Source organism: Myodes glareolus, chromosome X, assembly GCF_982192425.1.
Source record: "Myodes glareolus chromosome X, mMyoGla1.1, whole genome shotgun sequence".
Classification (NCBI taxonomy): domain Eukaryota; kingdom Metazoa; phylum Chordata; class Mammalia; order Rodentia; family Cricetidae; genus Myodes; species Myodes glareolus.
The window spans coordinates 80,710,177-80,727,738 of NC_142053.1; the positions used below are offsets into that span (position 1 = coordinate 80,710,177).

The window sequence follows — 17,562 nt, forward strand, 5'->3', positions numbered from 1 at the left end:
TAGAAATTACCAAACAACATTTTTCTCCATTGATCCATCAGTGGACATTGTAGCTATTTCCAACTTTAAAAGTATTTTTTTTTGCATGTATATATGTAAGGTGTGTGTGTGGTGCATGCAGAAGTCAGAAGAGAACGTCAGATTACCTGAAGTATAGGCAGTTGTGATCTACCATGTGATTCTGGGAACCAAACCTGGTTCCTTTGGAAGAGCAGCAAGTGCTCTTAATTGCAAAGCTATCTCTCCAGCTTTGTTTCCAACGTTTTGCTAATGTTGAGTGCTGCTGTGGACATGATATGCAAACATCTGAGAATGCTTTCAACTCTTTCAATATATATCCAGAGGTCGAATTGCTTGATCATATGATACTTGTGTTTAATGTTTTGAGGTTTTGTCATACTGATCGCCACTTGCCACTCTCACTGCCACTTGACATTTTCTGTATTTTAAGCTATCCTAATGGGTGTGAAATGGTATCTAGTTATGATTTTGACGTGTGCTTCCATAATTAATGATAGCTAACCTAGAGCATCTTTTAAAACAATTTTTGAAAGCTTTATTACTGGATTGATATCATCAGAGTGGGTTTCAAGGAACATGCGTGGAGGCCAGGGGATAACTGTACAGAGTCAGTTCTGTGCACCAAGCATCTTCACCCACTGAGTTATCTTACTGACCTCTGCAGAGAGGGATTTTGAATGTACTGTATAGCATTCTATTGTAGGAAAATACTGTTATATATTTAACCATCTCTTTAGTGCTGAGATTTGTATTATTTCCGGTAAACTACAAAATGTCAAGCAAATTCCGTGATTTTAAAAAGAAAAGAGTACTTTACATTTGGCTTTTCTTTGTGTGTGTGTGTGTGTGTGTGTGTGTGTGTGTGAGAGAGAGAGAGAGAGAGAGAGAGAGAGAGCCCCCAAGCTGACCTAGAACTGCTATATGTGTAGGCTGGTCCTGAACATATTGTCCTTCTCAGTGCTGTGATTACAGGCTAAGGCAACATCACAAAAGGGGAAGTGGAAAGTCAGTTTAGGACTGGGGCTATTCTCCTATGCTCACTAGTCATATAGCTTTTTTACACAGGCTCTCTCTCTCTCTCTCTCTCTCTCTCTCTCACACACACACACACACACACACACACACACACACACACACAGAGAGAGAGAGAGAGAGAGAGAGAGAGCCAAATTATCAGGAAATGTTATGAAAAATTTCCAATTTAAAATCATACAGGCTGTGAAAAACACAGAAAATCAGGATACAGAACATTTGCAGCACTGTCAATTACATCATCCAAAGGCCACCTATGCTCAAAGGTTCTCCACCCCCCTCCTCTCTTCCCCAGAGACTCAGCTTATAGTCAAAGTGACAGACTGAAGATGAATGGATGCCTTGCCCATTTTTCATGCCCTGATGCTGTAGTCACTTTTTCCTTATAGGCCTATTAAAATTATATATTTTCATATATAATTTCAGTTGAAAACTGAATGAATGACACTGCATTTCGACAAAATTCTACAGGGTATGGGATGGCGGATGAGTCATAGGTGGACGAATCAGCCATATTAGAGAACCTGGGAAGGCAAGTGGAGTTGAAAACTTGATTCATCTACTAATTTACTGGCTCAGGATTTGTCAATCACTACAGCCTGGCAAATGAGATTAGAGAAGAGTCGTGGGAGGGAAGGGGTGACGCAGCAAGCTGCATACACTTGAAAAAAAAAAAAGCCCAGAAAACTGCGTAATCACACTGCGGCACCAGGTCCGGGTCCGACCTCCCCCTCCCATTCCCTGCCGCCCCTGCGTGGCTGGAGAGACAGCTTGCGGAGGTCTGCCCACTGCGGCTCTCTGCAGTCTGTCTGCTTCTTCAGTAGCCATCGGAGCAGCCGTAGGCGACCCTGCGTCTCCGCCCAGACCACCAGGCTTTAATCCTGCTATCCCAGCTTCAGCACCGCCTTTTATCCCTACCGCTCGCTGTTTGTCATCACTCCAGCACTCCGGCTACCACCGCTTGGTCCATCTCCGCCCGGCCACCGCGCATCTGCTATAATTGGTGAGTCTTCCTGCAGAGGTCAGGTCTCCTGATCTGCGGGCTTAGCCACCGTAAGTGCAGGTGATCTTTTGAAAACAATGGCCGAGTCAGCCGATCATAAGGAACTGTCTGAATCTAACCAGGAAGAGCTTGGTAGCCAGGTAATGGCGGAGGGGCCGGGGGAATGTCAGGACCGCAGTGAAGGTGCCTCCGTTGAGCATGGAGATGGCGGGGAACGCGGTGAAGAATCCGCTACTGCTGAAATCGGGGAAGAGGGAAAAGGTGAAGAAGCTGCTGCAGGGTCCGGGGAAGGTGCGGAGAAAAGCGGGGATGCTGATGAGAACTCTGACGCAGATCGTCCAAAAGGACTTATCGGTTATCTTTTAGATACCGATTTTGTTGAAAGTCTCCCGGTGAAAGTTAAGTACCGTGTGTTAGCTCTTAAAAAGCTTCAAACAAGAGCTGCCCATTTGGAATCTAAATTCCTGAGGGAATTTCATGACATTGAAAGGAAGTTTGCTGAAATGTATCAACCTTTACTGGAAAAAAGACGTCAGATCATCAATGCAGTTTATGAACCCACAGAAGAGGAATGTGAATATAAATCAGACTGTGAGGACTATTTTGAGGAGGCGATGGATGAGGAGGAAGAGACTAACGGCAATGAAGAGGGCATGGTGCATGAATATGTGGATGAAGATGATGGTTATGAGGACTGTTATTATGATTATGATGACGACGACGAGGAGGAGGAGGAAGATGAGAGCACCGGGGCCACTGGAGGAGAACAGAGTAACGAAGAGGATCCTAAGGGAATTCCGGACTTTTGGTTGACTGTTTTAAAAAACGTTGAAGCACTCACTCCTTTGATTAAGAAGTATGACGAGCCTATTCTGAAGCTGCTGACAGATATTAAAGTGAAGCTATCGGAACCCGGGGAGCCGCTCAGCTTCACCCTCGAATTTCACTTCAAACCCAATGAATATTTCAAGAATGAGCTGTTGACAAAGACTTATGTCCTTAAGTCAAAGCTTGCATGCTATGATCCTCACCCCTACAGGGGAACGGCCATTGAGTATGCCACCGGCTGCGACATAGATTGGAATGAAGGAAAGAATGTCACTTTGAGGACCATCAAGAAGAAACAGAGACATCGCATCTGGGGAACAGTCCGAACCGTGACCGAAGATTTTCCCAAGGACTCTTTCTTCAATTTCTTCTCTCCTCATGGGATCAACTTAAATGGAGGGGATGAAAATGATGATTTTTTACTTGGTCATAATTTACGTACTTACATAATTCCAAGATCAGTGTTATTTTTCTCAGGTGATGCACTTGAATCTCAGCAGGAGGGTGTAGTTAGGGAAGTAAATGATGAAATTTATGACAAAATTATTTATGATGATTGGATGGCTGCAATTGAGGAGGTTAAAGCCTGTTGCAAAAATCTCGAGGCATTAGTAGAAGACATTGATCGCTAAAGCAGAGTAGATGCTTCTGAAATTAGCTGCCCTACATGCAGTTACTGAAGACATAAGCAGTTAATTATAGTCTTGTGTTCTGTATTTTTCCTCTCATGCCAGTTTAAAAATTCAAACATTAATTAATCTGACCTTGCATTGTAGTGGTATGATGTTTTCAAAATATGTAGACTGTGGCAAATGATTAAAGACATTAATATAGTGTGTAGCATAATTCTCCTGAAGTCCTTGTGCCATGTAGCTATTAATCTGTGGCTGTGAATATTATTAGAAGAGATAACTGAGGCTATTTATTTACAAAGAAAATATTGGTAATCCACCTAAGAGTGTTTTGCTATTTTGTCCCTTGTTTTCTTAGTGCTTTAATCAATGGGCTTAATTTTATTGTGCCTGTGTCTTTTTGCAGTAAATATACAGTAGAATTTAAAGCTTTAATGCATAAGAGGCCTGCATATGGTTGAGAATTTCTGGCAAAAATCACATTTATTATTGATAATAAATAGCTTGTGCACAGGCTCTTGTATGTAACTGTGATAAATATTAAAACTCAGTTGTATTGAAATTACTGTTTATCATTGAAGTGTGAGTTACAGTATTTTCAAAAGTTGCAAGTATTGTTCTGTGTAATTGTGCAAACTGTGATTACAGTGTATAATTTTCTTTGTCAGTATATTGAATCATTTGTGGAATGGACATCACCATTTCTGAAAATATATTTCATATTGTGTTCCTTCACTGAAAAATAAAATGAATAAAAATTTCATGGTGTTTCATGTTTTAAAAATTGAACATTTGAATTATAAAGGCAGTAAGTATGTTCATTGGAGAACACATACAAAATATTGAAATTATACATTAATTAAAATCAAAAGCAATAATCAAAGATAAACACTTAATATTTTGATTTTTTTTCTGCAGTTATTTTTGCATGTGTTTATACTTGAATGCAAATTTACCCACACTTCCTAACATATATATTTTAAAATTATTTATAACTGGTCTAATTTTAATCTAGATTGAGTTGCTGGGAAACAGAAATCTTAATTTTAATCAATCCAGTAAATTCACTGCTGTTTAGTAATGTAAGTACTCTTTACAAATATCAGGTTCCTAAATGCTAGCCTATACTTTAAATTTCTTATCTATCTTTCTGCAGCATCATTTGTATGTATTATCTTATGACACTGGAGGGAGCATTGACTGGGGACAGTGGGACACAGACAGTCAGACTGTCCAGAGCTGAGTTTGCCTTTGTCCCTCGGGGAAGCTCAGATGTCTGACTTCTCCCTTTGATAAACTCTGAAGAATCACATCTATCCCCCTAGGGTAAGGGACCTTCTTGATCACTTTTGTGTCACATAGAAGTTGTGAGTAGTGAGGAAATGCTAACTTGGTTTTGTTATTGCTGCCTACCTACACTTCCATTCCACATGTTTGTGATTTCACTGAATTATAACCCAAGTGGGACAAAAGCTTTGGTATGACTTATTCTTCCACTGTTCACTATTGAACATGCCCCCTCCTTCAGACTGAGGCCCAGAGAGGTAAGTTTCCAGCACACCCATTTTTCTTCCTTTGCCTGATTCAACTGCGGGAAGAAAATAGGAGCTTTGCTCTTTCTATTTCATTCCAAGCAGGACCTTCAAAGTCAAGTTCTCCCCGATATGATAATAGATGCTCTGGTGATTTTCTTTAGAATTGCAATAAGTGGAAGTCTGCAGGGAAACAGACAACCTGTCACATAAAGAAACAAAGGATTTTGCCAATGTGCATCTTGTAAATGCAGACAGCTGTTCACTTTCACTACAATTAATATTGACCTTTGAAATTTACTAATACTCCCGAAGTCATGCTGCAAATAGTGTTTCTTTTTTTTTATTGTGTTACTGCTTCTATGCACTAAAAAAAAATCAGGAACATAAAAAATATTTTTAAAGCTGAGGGTGGTGGTGCACACCTGTAATCCATGCACTTGGGAGGTGGAGGCAGAAGGATCAAGAGTTCAAGGCCAGCTTTAGCTATATAAGGTGTTTAATATCTGCTTGGGCTTGAGACACTGTAGCAAAAATAAATAGATAATAAATATCAGGAACATAGGTGACTCCTGTTGTTTTGCAGAAAATGCCTATCATCTTGCAGCTTCCCATGGCCTTTTCTGTTGTCTCCACGAGAAGAATGGTAAATGTGCTTCTTCTGAATTTACCTAGAAATAAGCAGGCCATTAGCAGGCCAGGATCCCATTGCTATAACTTTCATGTCAGTACCTTTCGTCAAATGTACGCAAGGAATGCACCTAGTGTTCACCAAGCCTTTTTTAGTCCTCACTGCAGAGAAAGCAAGCACATATCACAGAGGACCACAGAATGGATCCATAAGTGTTAGAACACCATGCAGAATTTGGTCTTTGTGTACTACTGGCAAAAAATTGGATCTATTTATTAGTTGTATCTCAATAAATCTTAATCATGCTGTATCTGGGAAGAATAGGAAAATAATAAAGTTATACTTGGTAAAGCAGTTGAAGTCTGGCAAGATAGCACGGAAAGGCACTTGCCACTGAGCCTGATGATCTGAGTTTGATCCTCAGCATCCACACAAGCAGGGAGACAATGTACTCTTGCAAGTTGTGCTCTGACCTCCACAGAGGTGTGTGTGTGTGTGTGTGTGTGTGTGTGTGTGTGCGCGCGTGCGCGCACACGCAAAGATGCACACATTTTAGCATCTCTATGAGGGTATTTGATATTAAGGAGTGTAGCATAGTGACCTTTTATTTTGCATATGCTTAGACAATTAAGTGACCTAGCTTTGTCTCATTTCATTACATTCCCCAAGTAATCTTGTGTGAGGTTGTTATTCTACAAAATGACTTATGTCCAACAACAGAACAACAGGGCCTACAAGTATGAACAAGGCCAGTTTCTTGATGTCAGGGATTGCTTTTTTTCTTTTTTCTTACATCTTTTCTCAGGGAAACAATTTGAGGCTCCATTGCTCCCCTAGTTTGGGGTAGGAGGGAAGTTCATTTAGATTTATCTTTAGTGTAAGGATCTTTCAAGCCATGAGGTTGGGCTAACAGCCTTAGGCCATCCCATAGTACTGCACTAGAGTTTAGGTCCCAACCATGTTTTAAAAAACAGGATTTAGAGGCTGGAGAGGTGACTCATCAGGTAATAACATTCTTGCAGAGGACCCAGGTTCAATTTCCATCCTCCACGTCAGGCAGTTCTCAACTGTCTGTACTCTAGCTTCAGGGGATCTGACTCCCACTTCTGACTTACAAATGCACCTTCACTCATGCGTACACATACCCATACATAGACACAGACAAATATACTCACACACACTTACATTTCTTTTTGAATTGTGGTAGAAAGACTACTCTGTGGTTATGAGCACTTCCTTCTCTTGCAGAGGAGTTCCCAGCACCCACATCAGGTGGCTTACTACTGTCTGTAACTCCAGTTCCAGGTGGAATCCATCACCCTCTTCTGGTCTCCATACAGCACATAGACATACATGCATGCAAAAACACCCACACATATAAAATAAAAATAGACAAATCTTTAAAACATAAAAACAACCTAAAATTATGATTTCACCTTAATTATCTTTACACTTGCTTTTTTGTTATTGTTATTGTTTTTTTTTTTGAGGCAGGGTTTCTCTGTGCAACAGCCCTTGCAGTCCTGGAACTTGCTTTCTAGACCAGGCTGGCCCCAAACTCACAGAGATGTGCCTACTTGTGTCTCCCAAGTGTTAGGATTAAAGGTGGGCACCGCCATGCTTGATTATACTCGCATTTAAAAGTGAATTATTCATGTGACTCTGGACTCCAGAAGGTTATTTGTAGAAAATGTTAGTTAGGAACGACTTCTGAGAGTTTTTGTTTTTCTAGGACATAGTCTGAAAAACAAAAAATACAATTTCATTTTTAATACATGATAATAAATACATTAAGGTACTGGGCCTTTAAGGTAAAGATATCTGAATTCCAATCCCAGCTCTGTGATTTATTAGCAGAATAACCAGGTGCATAAATACTATATGTATTTATCTTTGTTATTAATTAATGTCTGCATTTGTGAAAAATTAAAAACTACACATTATTAAGTTATTATTAATAATTATTCTCCTAATTACTTTCCAATGTAAACAAAGTAAAAGTATTACTTTGCAAAGTATTACTTTGCATTTTAATAACAACCTCCAAGATATCTGCAAATACTAAGACAAAGTGGCAAGTTGAGCAGCAGTACTTAAGTTATTCACAAGACCAGTTTATTAGTTACTTTTCTGTTGTTGAGACAGTACACCACAACCCAAAACAATTTATGAAAGACTTTATTTTGGTTTATGGTTCCAGAGGGATAAGAGTTCATCATGGCAGGGTAGCCTGGAAGCAAGCAACAGGCATGATGGCAGAAACATGATACTGAGAGTTTACATACTCAACTGCAAGCAGGAAGCAGAGAGAGAGAGATAACTGGGAGTGAAGCTATGCTATAAACTTTTAAAGCCCACTCCAACCATTTACTTCCTTCAGCGAGGCTGCACCTCCCTATAACTATTCCAAAATACTGACACCAACTGGTGAGCAAGTTTTCAAATATCTGAGTCTATGGAAGACACTTCTCATTCAAATCACCATACCTGGCTCATAAAAATTAAGATAAATTACTAATGATGTATTTCTACATTGCCAAGTATATTTATAGCTTTTAATTTGTGTTAACTTAGCTCAATATTCATTTCAGGCCATTTGCTCAGTGGTTGTGGTAGTTTGAATAAGAATGCTTGCATAGGCTCATATATTTAAATGCTTAGTCATCAGGGGGTAGCATTACTTGAGAAGGATTAGGAGGTGTGGACTTATTTGGAGAAGTGTCTCATGGGGGATAGGTTTTGAGGTTTCAAAGATACAAGCTAGGCCCAGTGTCCCTTTCTTCTTCTGTCTGGCCTGCAGATCCAGATGTGGAACTCTTAGCTACTTCTCCAGCACCATGTCTGCCTGCATGCTGCCATACTCCCAACCATGATGATAGTGGACTAAACCTCTGAAACTGTAGGCAAGCTTTGATTAAATGCTTTCTTTTATAATAGTTTCCATGGTCATGGAAGAACACTGACAAAGACAGTAGCCAACAAGTATATCATGAATCTCATTTTAAATATGTGGTACTCAGAGATAAACAAAATATAGAAAATAAAAATTATGTGAAACTGTATGTAAATCATAGGTATATAACATTTGAGCTTTCAATTAGCATACAAATATATGCAATATGAACTCTGTTATTTATAAAGCAGAATATCTTCTAAAAAGAAACATAACACATCTGTGAGATATATTTTCTTCAAATTATTTGCCAAATAACACACTTTAAAAAGAGAAACAAACGTTCAAATTGAAGTAGTTTCTGTCTGCCATTTAAAAATAAATACTATTAATTATCTGTTGGTTTATGTGTTCTAAGACAATAAAACGAGTTCAGGCAGACAATACGTAACCTACTTCCTCCATAATCTGCTTGCTCATATATACACTGTCACCCCCCTCACCCACTGACTCTGCATTCATGGGTTTTTGTGTGTCTGCCCATTTTTCTGTGTGTGCACAGATGAATTTGAGATGGAACATTAAATATGATAGGAGGGTGTGAGGAGGCTCATGACCACTCCTCATAAATGATCCCAGCCCTTTTGTGGTTTTACTCTTTTGGGAGTGAGTGTTTGCATGTACAGAGAGAATGAGGGGAGAGGACGACTAGTTTGCCCTGACTTTTGGTCTATGACTGTGAAGGCATGGAGGCATGCCTGTGAGTATGTCACTGAGTATTTGGAAGCACATACATACTAGCCAAAAAGAATGAGTGAAGCATTACTGTTCAGACCCAGGTGCCCTATGAAACTATGTTTTATGTGTAAGGATACAACGTGGTCTATGGTGGGTGAGAAAAAAAAAAAGATAGTTCTGTGTAAGCAGGTGCCTTAAGGGGCTTTGCAGAAATTGGGAAATGTGTACATGTTTTTTTCACTTTGAAACCTAAAATCTTCTCTTTAGGTAGTGAAAAGAAGTATCGACAATCATTTCTTGGCTTTTGGCTAAATTTAAGTGGAGAACTAAAGGTGGCAACCTAGAAGGAAATAAAAATTTAAGTGGAATGTCTTAGCAATGGGCAATGTAAGAAGTTTTGGATTATTTAAGTTTTGATGTGACTCAGATCTCAAGTACCCACAAAATAACTATTCTTTTGATTAGTGTAATATGGTTGTGTTTTGGTCCTAGGACAGAATAGGAGCTCAGGTGTATAGCAAGTATGTACACATACACAAGAAATGGTACATAAAAAGAATTACTGTTTGTGATGCCTGTCGAGCACTTCAATGTCAATTCTCCTGAAGGTGCATTTAGAAGAAGAAATAGATAATATGTAATTATCTAGTTATATTTTCACTAGCACAGTAAAATAGAGTTATGTATCTATTAATTTAAACCTTGTACCAAATGTTTTATATCTCTATGTAGTATATCACTTGGCCTAAAAAGAAGCTGTTAAAACATTCGTGTTTGGAAAAATTAGTATCAAAATAATTTCTTAAGTCAACTTCATGAAAATGATAAAAGTCATACTTTATTATTATTTTACTGTTGTGTTAAACAATGTTTACCAAAAGCAAATTGGAGAAGGAAGTTCTTCTGTGGAATAATCCTCTTTTACACTGTAAATATTTGTCACTTGAATTGGTTTAATAAAATGTTGATTGACCTATAGCCAGTCAGGGTGTCCAAACTAAGGATGATGGGAAGGAGAAGGGTGGAATCTGGAGTCACCAGTCAGATTCCAAGGTGATGTGGGATTCCTCTCTGTATGCTATTAATATGCTTTATTACCATGGTTAATAAAGAAGCTACTTTGGCCTATGGTTGAGTACAATATAGCTAGGTGGGAAAACTAAACTGAATGCAGGGATAAAGAAGGTGGAATCAGGCAGACACCATGTAGCTGCCCAAGAAGCAAGATGTGAGGTAACAAACCATGAGCCTCATGGTAAAATATGAAATAATAGAAATTGGTTAATTTAAGATGTGAGAGCTAGCTTGGGATACACCTGAGCTGTTGGCCAAACAGTGTTGCAATTAATATATAGTTTCTGTGTGATAATTCAGGTTTGGGTGGCTGGGAAACAAAAGCACAGTCTCCTTTTATATAATGGTGCCCAACATTTGGCAATGTAATCTACAAAAAGCCTAAGAAAGCTTCAAAAAAGGACTTCTAGACTCACAAAACGGGAGTCAATTGGAGCTTCTTAATAGCTGCATCTTTTCAGATAGATTCTGTTTGCTGGCCACAAGCAGAAGTGCAGCTTCTTTAATGGCTTCCTGGTTCATACTGGTAGCACAAATGGCTCTGGCTTTTTTGGGAGGTCCTGCTACAGAGCACTTACATGGGGTTCATGAGAAAAGTGCTACATGTTGCTTAATGGTGAAATAGACCTCTGCATCCCTGGAGCTGGGGTGGTGAGTGTGGCTCGCAGAACTGGTGGTTAACGTACCTCTGCCATGTTGGACAAGGTGGAGTTAAAAAGGCAAAGCCATAGCAATAAGCCTAGCCAAGCCTCTTGGCATTTAAAAAGTACTCCTGGTCAGAAAAGAAATACAGATACCCAGTAAACATAGATTCAGACAAAAAAGACCTCTGAATGGGCCACAGTATGACTGTTAAATGTGCACAGACTTGGGAAAGAGAAAAGAGTAAAAACAGTCACAGATTAAAATAATGATTTAAAAATTCTTAAAATAGAATAGAGTAATACAATACATGCATATTAAGCCACATAAGATGGAAAATATACAAAGAGTTTGGATTATTGTGTATTCTTTTAATTTTTTGACTGTAGAGAGACATTTAATTCTGGGGGCTGCTAAGCTAAACCTATATATAATATATATAAAAGGTAATTTGACTTCAAAACTTGAGTTTAAGGATATGTTACTTTGGAAAAGAGGTTCTGTTTTTGTTTCCACAGAAGATAAGAATCTGAGGATTCCTTCCAGGCTGATGTGGTTTGATGGGAAAAGACCCCTCAAAAGGTCTCCATGAACTCTAAAAATATTTCACCCAACAAACACCAGGAAGTTGTTTAGAGAAAACAATGCCAAAATTCCCCAAAATGATTGTTTATAAATGCTTGTTTTCATTTAAAGGGGGTTAATTATAAATGGTTAATGGTTACAGCCACTCTCATTCTAAAGAGGGGGTATCTGATATAGAAATGAATACTTGATGTTGGTATGGGCTTTGGTTTATTGATACAAATTTAAGGTCAATATTGTTACATATATATTTATACTCTTGTTTAAGATATTATGTTTATATGGTTCATTAAAAATATATATAATTTTAAAAACACAGATTAATAGTCATTTATGATAGTTAAACTTGTTAGGTTTTCTAGAAATACAGAAATATATTTCAGTTAGATAGTTAATCTTCAACACTTCAAAGACCTACAAAATATGGCATTTAAAAGGTTTTAAGAACTTAGACTTTTCTCCAGTGAGACATGTCTGTTTCTGGTAGCACCAATTACTTCAGAGAGGTATTGAAATTCATTGTGGAATTTGTCTTCAACATGACAAGGATAGTCACTGGGACAAGAAACTGCTCTTGCCTGGACTGCTTCATGGTATGCTGCATGAAATGGACATGTAAGACCTACAGAAAAGTGACTGATGAACTTTCCAAAATATAGGATGGTCCTCCAGGGTGCCTGCTTCACAAAAGAAACTGCCAGTCATTTTGCAGGACACAGAAGAAAGCAACTGATAAACTTTGCTATTACAAGGCAGAACAGATCTTCAGATTTTCTGCTTCACTGAAAAGTTTGCCAGATACTGTGGGCCTGTAGGCTAAAGATGGATGCTCCATTGATATGGAAGAACTTTGGGTGACTGTCTAGGCAGAAGGCGTCTCTGTCAATTCTAGAGTTTTGGAAATTACTTACAATGCACTTCCTGTTTACTTAGGTAATATATCCTTCTGGGTTCTTTGCTGGAGTTGAAGACAGATAGTTATAGTTTCCTTAGTTATGATAAAAGATAAATTAAATAAAAAACTTTAAATTCACAAAGATAAATAGACTAAATATTGTAACTGTAATTCTTGCTTGATACCTGTATTGTATGCAATTTTACTATGTTAAAGTTAAAACCTTCAATTTTATTTCGACATAAAAGGAGAGATGATGTGGTATTCCTGTCTGTATACTTTGAATATATTTTATTAGCACTGGTTAATAAAGAAGCTACTTTGGCCTATGGTAGGGTAGAATAGAGCTAGGTGGGAAAACTAAACTGAATGCAGGGAGTAAGAAGGCAGAGTCAGGCAGACATTCATGTAGCCACCCAAGAAGCAAGATGTGAGGTAACAAACCATGAACCTCATGGCAAAATATAAAATAATAGAAATGGGTTGATTTAAGGTGTGAGAGCTAGGAATATGCCTCAGTCATCGGTCAAACAGTGTTGCAATTAATATAGTTTCTGTGTGATTATTCAGGTCTGGGTGGTCAAGGAATGAAAGTGCAGTCTCCTTTGATACAGAGAGAGCAGGAGATAAACATACCATACTAATAAAGGTACTACCACATGGCAGAGTATAAATAGGAATATGGGTTAACTTAAAATGTAATGACAGTAATAAGCCTGAGATATTGGCTGAGCATTTCTAATTTATATTAAGCCTCTGAGTCAATTATTTGGGAAGCGACTGCCAGGTATTTGGGAACAGGCACTTGGGAGAGAAATGTCCAACTACAAAGTTCACTTCACTTACATATCCAAGTCACAGTCTGTTTATCACTCTAAAGGTAGTGAGATCTGGGAGAACAGAGTCAATAAATGAGTCAGACTGAAGTCTCATGCAATAATCAACTTTATTCAGAGCATCAGGCAATTAATACTTTGAGGGTTTCATTTATAGACATGCCCATGGCCCAATCTTATCCAGACAACCTCACAACTGAGACTCACTCAGAGGACTCTAGGCTGATAGCTGAAGCTACTACCTAGGATTCCCTATCACTTGTCAACTTGACATACAAATAAATCACTTACAGCCACAATCTTCCAATCCTTATCTCCAAGATTTCATATTAATACCACAATATAAACCACAGTTCAACTTTTAGATTTTAACTTTATGTTTGATCTTTTTATTTGCGTGTATGTCTGTGTATCACATGCATGCTGGGTATGATGGCTGTGCACCACTATATGGATGCTGGGAAATGCTCTTAGGTCATCTGTGAAAACAACCAGTGCTCTTAATCCCCAAGTTGTCTCTGTAGTCCACAACAGTCCAAATTTTATAAGTCACACAGTCTAAGAATTTCAACATTTTAAAAATCTAAGGTCTGGCATTTTAAGGTGGCTTGGGAGCTGACCAGAGAAGCCAGCAGCAGCCAGAGGAGCTGGGAGCCATGCTGCGCTGAGGGGGGGTCTCACTGCCAGCCCCACCACCACCACCACTGCTGCTGCCGGGTGGGGTGGGAGGGGCGGGAGCCGCCGGAGCTGTAGTGTTTGTGGACGCATTTATATCAGGTTCATAGTGGCACAATGCACTCAGACTCCTATGAGTTCCCCTAAGTTCTTAGCGGACTGCTTTGCCTTTTGAATCAGAGAGTTGCAAAGTTCGGTTGATGTAGGTGGGGCTTCTGTATTTCTGTGGCTTTCATTGGTTAATTAATAAAGAAACTGCTTGGCCTGATAGGTCAGAACATAGGTGGGTGGAGTAGACAGAACAGAATGCTGGGAAGAAGGCAATGAGGCAGACGCCATGGAACCAGCCGCCAGGTCAGACATGCTGAATCTTTCCCGGTAGGCCACCACCTCGTGGTGCTACACAGATTATTAGAAATGGGTTAATCAAGATGTGAGAGTTAACCAATAAGAGGCTACAGATAATGGGTCAGGCAGTGTTTAAATGAATACAGTTTCCGTGTAATTATTTTGGGGGTAAGCTTGCTGGGATCTGGGCGGGAACACAGCCTGCCGCTCCTACCTTCAACATTCGGTAAAGAATGGCCCTTGTGGATAAGCACAGAGTCAAGTGACAGGGATTAAACAGAATTTGTGAAGGTATCCGCCCCCAGATCATGAACGGCCCCCTGCACCCCTGTCCCCTCATGGCACTGCTAGATGGCAGAGACTGTACTGTGGAAATGCCTATCCTGAAGGACCTGGCCACTGTGGCCTTCTGTGATGCACAGTCCACTCAAGAAATCCATGAGAAGGTATTGAATGAGGCCGTGGGTGCCATGATGTACCACACTATCACCCTCACCAGGGAAGACCTAGAGAAGTTCAAGGCTCTGCAAGTGATCGTGCGAATTGTCAGTGGCTATGATAATGTGGACATCAAGGCTGCTGGTGAGCTCGGGATCGGTATTTGCAACATCCCATCTGCCACAGTGGAGGAGAGCCGATTCCACCATCTGCCACATCCTCAATCTCTATCGACGGAACACGTGGCTATACCAAGCCCTGCGAGAAGGCACACGGGTACAAAGTGTGGAACAGATCCGTGAGGTTGCCTCAGGAGCTGCCCGCATCCGAGGGGAAACATTGGGCTTCATCGGCTTTGGTTGTACGGGGCAGGCAGTTGCTGTTCGAGCCAAGGCCTTTGAATTCAGCGTCATATTTTATGACCCCTACTTACAGGATGGGATAGAGCGGTCTCTGGGCGTGCAAAGGGTCTACACCCTGCAGGACTTGCTGTATCAGCGTGACTGTGTCTCCCTGCACTGCAAGCTGAATGAGCATAACCACCACCTCATCAACGACTTCACTATTAAGCAGATGAGGCAAGAAGCATTCCTTGTGAACGCAGTCCGAGGAGGTCTGGTGGATGAGAAAGTCTTAGCTCTGGCCCTCAAAGAGGGAAGGGTATGAGAAGCAGCCCTTCGATGTGCATGAATCTGAGCCCTTTAGCTTCGCTCAAGGTCCATTGAAAGATGCACCAAATCTCATCTGCACGCCACACACAGCCTGGTACAGTGAACAAGCATCACTAGAGATGAGGGAAGCAGCTGCCACTGAGATCCGCTGAGCAATCACAGGTCGCATACCAGAAAGTTTGTGAAACTGTGTCAACAAAGAATTTTTCGTTACTTCAGCTCCTTGGTCAGTCATTGTCCAGCAAGCAATTCATCCGGAGCTCAATGGTGCCACGTACAGGTATCCACCAGGCATCATTGGGGTGGCTCCAGGAAGGCTTTCTGCAGCAATGGAAGGGATCATCCCTGGAGGCATCCCTGTGACTCACAACCTCTCCACAGTAGCACATCCTTCCCAAGCTCCTTCCCCCAATCAGCCCAACAAAACATGGGGACAATCGAGAGCACCCCAATGAGCAATAGCAGAGAATGCTGAAGGTAATCATTCAGATAAACTTGGGACCAAGAGACAGTAGCAAACAGATTAACTAAGGACAGGAATTTGGCGGTCTTTAAAACTGATCCTGGACATCACTGATACAGTGTTAAAGCTACAAGAGCTGGAATACTGAAGATGGTATCTGCTTCTGGAAGTGTGGAAAGACTAGGACGTGATTTATTAACGACCAACTTCTGTTATTGTGTGTTAAGTTTTTCATCTGTGCATCAAATCACAAAGAATAAATAGAGCTTTCCTTCATCAGTCCCTTGGGCACAGCAAGTCTTGGGCAACTTGCTCTCGATGTTGCATCAAAAGCTCTGAATATTAATAAGAAAATTGAAGTGTCTCTCAACTCTGAGCAGGCAAAGCTGGTTGTGAGTTCAGTAAACCCTCTGATGATTCAAAAACAAAACAAAAAAGGAAAAGAACAAAAAGAAAAAAAGTATTAAGCTTCACAAGCTGTTTGTACTCAAGTATATTTTCCCAGTTTCAGATCCTCAGCTATTTTATTGAGTGGAAAGTCTTGGACGAGAAGGATTCAAGAAGAATAATGTTGCATTTCCTTATGTCTCAGGAAACACTTTTTATGGTAACTTGTCAGATTGTCTATGAACAAACCCACATTTTTAGACATTGATAAATTCTTTTCTTCACATGATATTTTATACAGGAACACTTCAGATGTGCTATTAGTTGTGACTGATTTTAACAAATCCTATTAGATTTGTATCAGCTAGTTACATGTTCTATTCATAGTCTTTTGTGAATCACTGCCTTTTTGTTTTTAAAGATGGCCTATTTCGAGCCTTTGTATAGGTACATTCCTGTTTTTGTGACAAAAGAAAAACTTTAAAGTTGTCCCAAACAGAAAAATAATGACTATCAGAAGTATGTTTTGTTTTAGTGTGAGTTACCGTTACTGTATTTGTTTATTGTAAAGGTGGACATTTAGCGTTCAGTGCAGTGTTCAATAAAAAGTAATTAAAATTTCTGTTAAGTTCTGACATTTAAGTACATCTCACCTATATAAAAGCCCTTGAGATGTCATCACATGGTCAATCAGCCAGTTTCCAACTCTTGTGTTGACAGTGTCTGACCTCAGAGAAGTCCAAATTAGGTAGGCTATCCTAAAGATGAGGCAGTGCTTTAGAGTGAAGTAAATTCTAGAAACAAACTGGTTAATTTTTCAACTTTTGACTTTAATATGCCCGAAAGTAGGATGTGAGTCCTCTTATCTTTTGGGGGTTTGAGGGGGGGTTACAAGAAAATTATCATTGTGGCTACAGACTGAGAACTTCGAAGTTCTACTTACATTTTAAAATAGCTTTTAAGTCCCACAATTCCATGTTTATACTCCCCAAACTTCTTTTCAGGAGGGTCCTTCCCCATCCTAACTTCCCTATGAAATGACCACACGTGAAAAGCAGAAAGGTAGTAAGAACACGCCCTTGACAATCATGTGTCCTGTCAAAAACATGGACGATGAAATATGGATGAAAAAGAGGTCCCAACTGTCTACACAGCAGTATTAACCTTCTTTATGTCTGGCACAGTATGTCTAAAGGTTAGAAACAGAAGAAAGTCAAATCTGAATCCATGGTGTGCCT

The 17,562-nt window shown here is 39.8% G+C and overlaps 1 protein-coding gene, 1 long non-coding RNA gene and 1 pseudogene across 2 annotated transcripts in view; 2 read left to right on the forward strand and 1 right to left on the reverse strand.

The window, feature by feature from the left end:
• Window positions 1-1,740: 1,740 nt before the first annotated feature.
• Nap1l2 (nucleosome assembly protein 1 like 2) lies at window positions 1,741-4,277 on the forward strand. Its single transcript, XM_048418007.3, has one exon. The coding sequence runs from the start codon at window positions 2,134-2,136 to the stop codon at window positions 3,514-3,516; it is 1,383 nt and encodes a 460-aa protein (XP_048273964.1). The 5' UTR covers window positions 1,741-2,133; the 3' UTR covers window positions 3,517-4,277.
• Window positions 4,278-13,433: 9,156 nt separating this feature from the next.
• The window catches only part of LOC146889148 (uncharacterized), a 122,392-nt gene continuing 118,263 nt past the window's right edge, over window positions 13,434-17,562 (reverse strand). Inside the window, exon 10 of the long non-coding RNA XR_015736896.1 lies at window positions 13,434-16,347. This is a non-coding gene — a long non-coding RNA (uncharacterized LOC146889148). The remainder of the gene's footprint in view (window positions 16,348-17,562) is intronic.
• On the forward strand, window positions 14,674-16,216 carry LOC125389398 (C-terminal-binding protein 2 pseudogene; annotated as a pseudogene).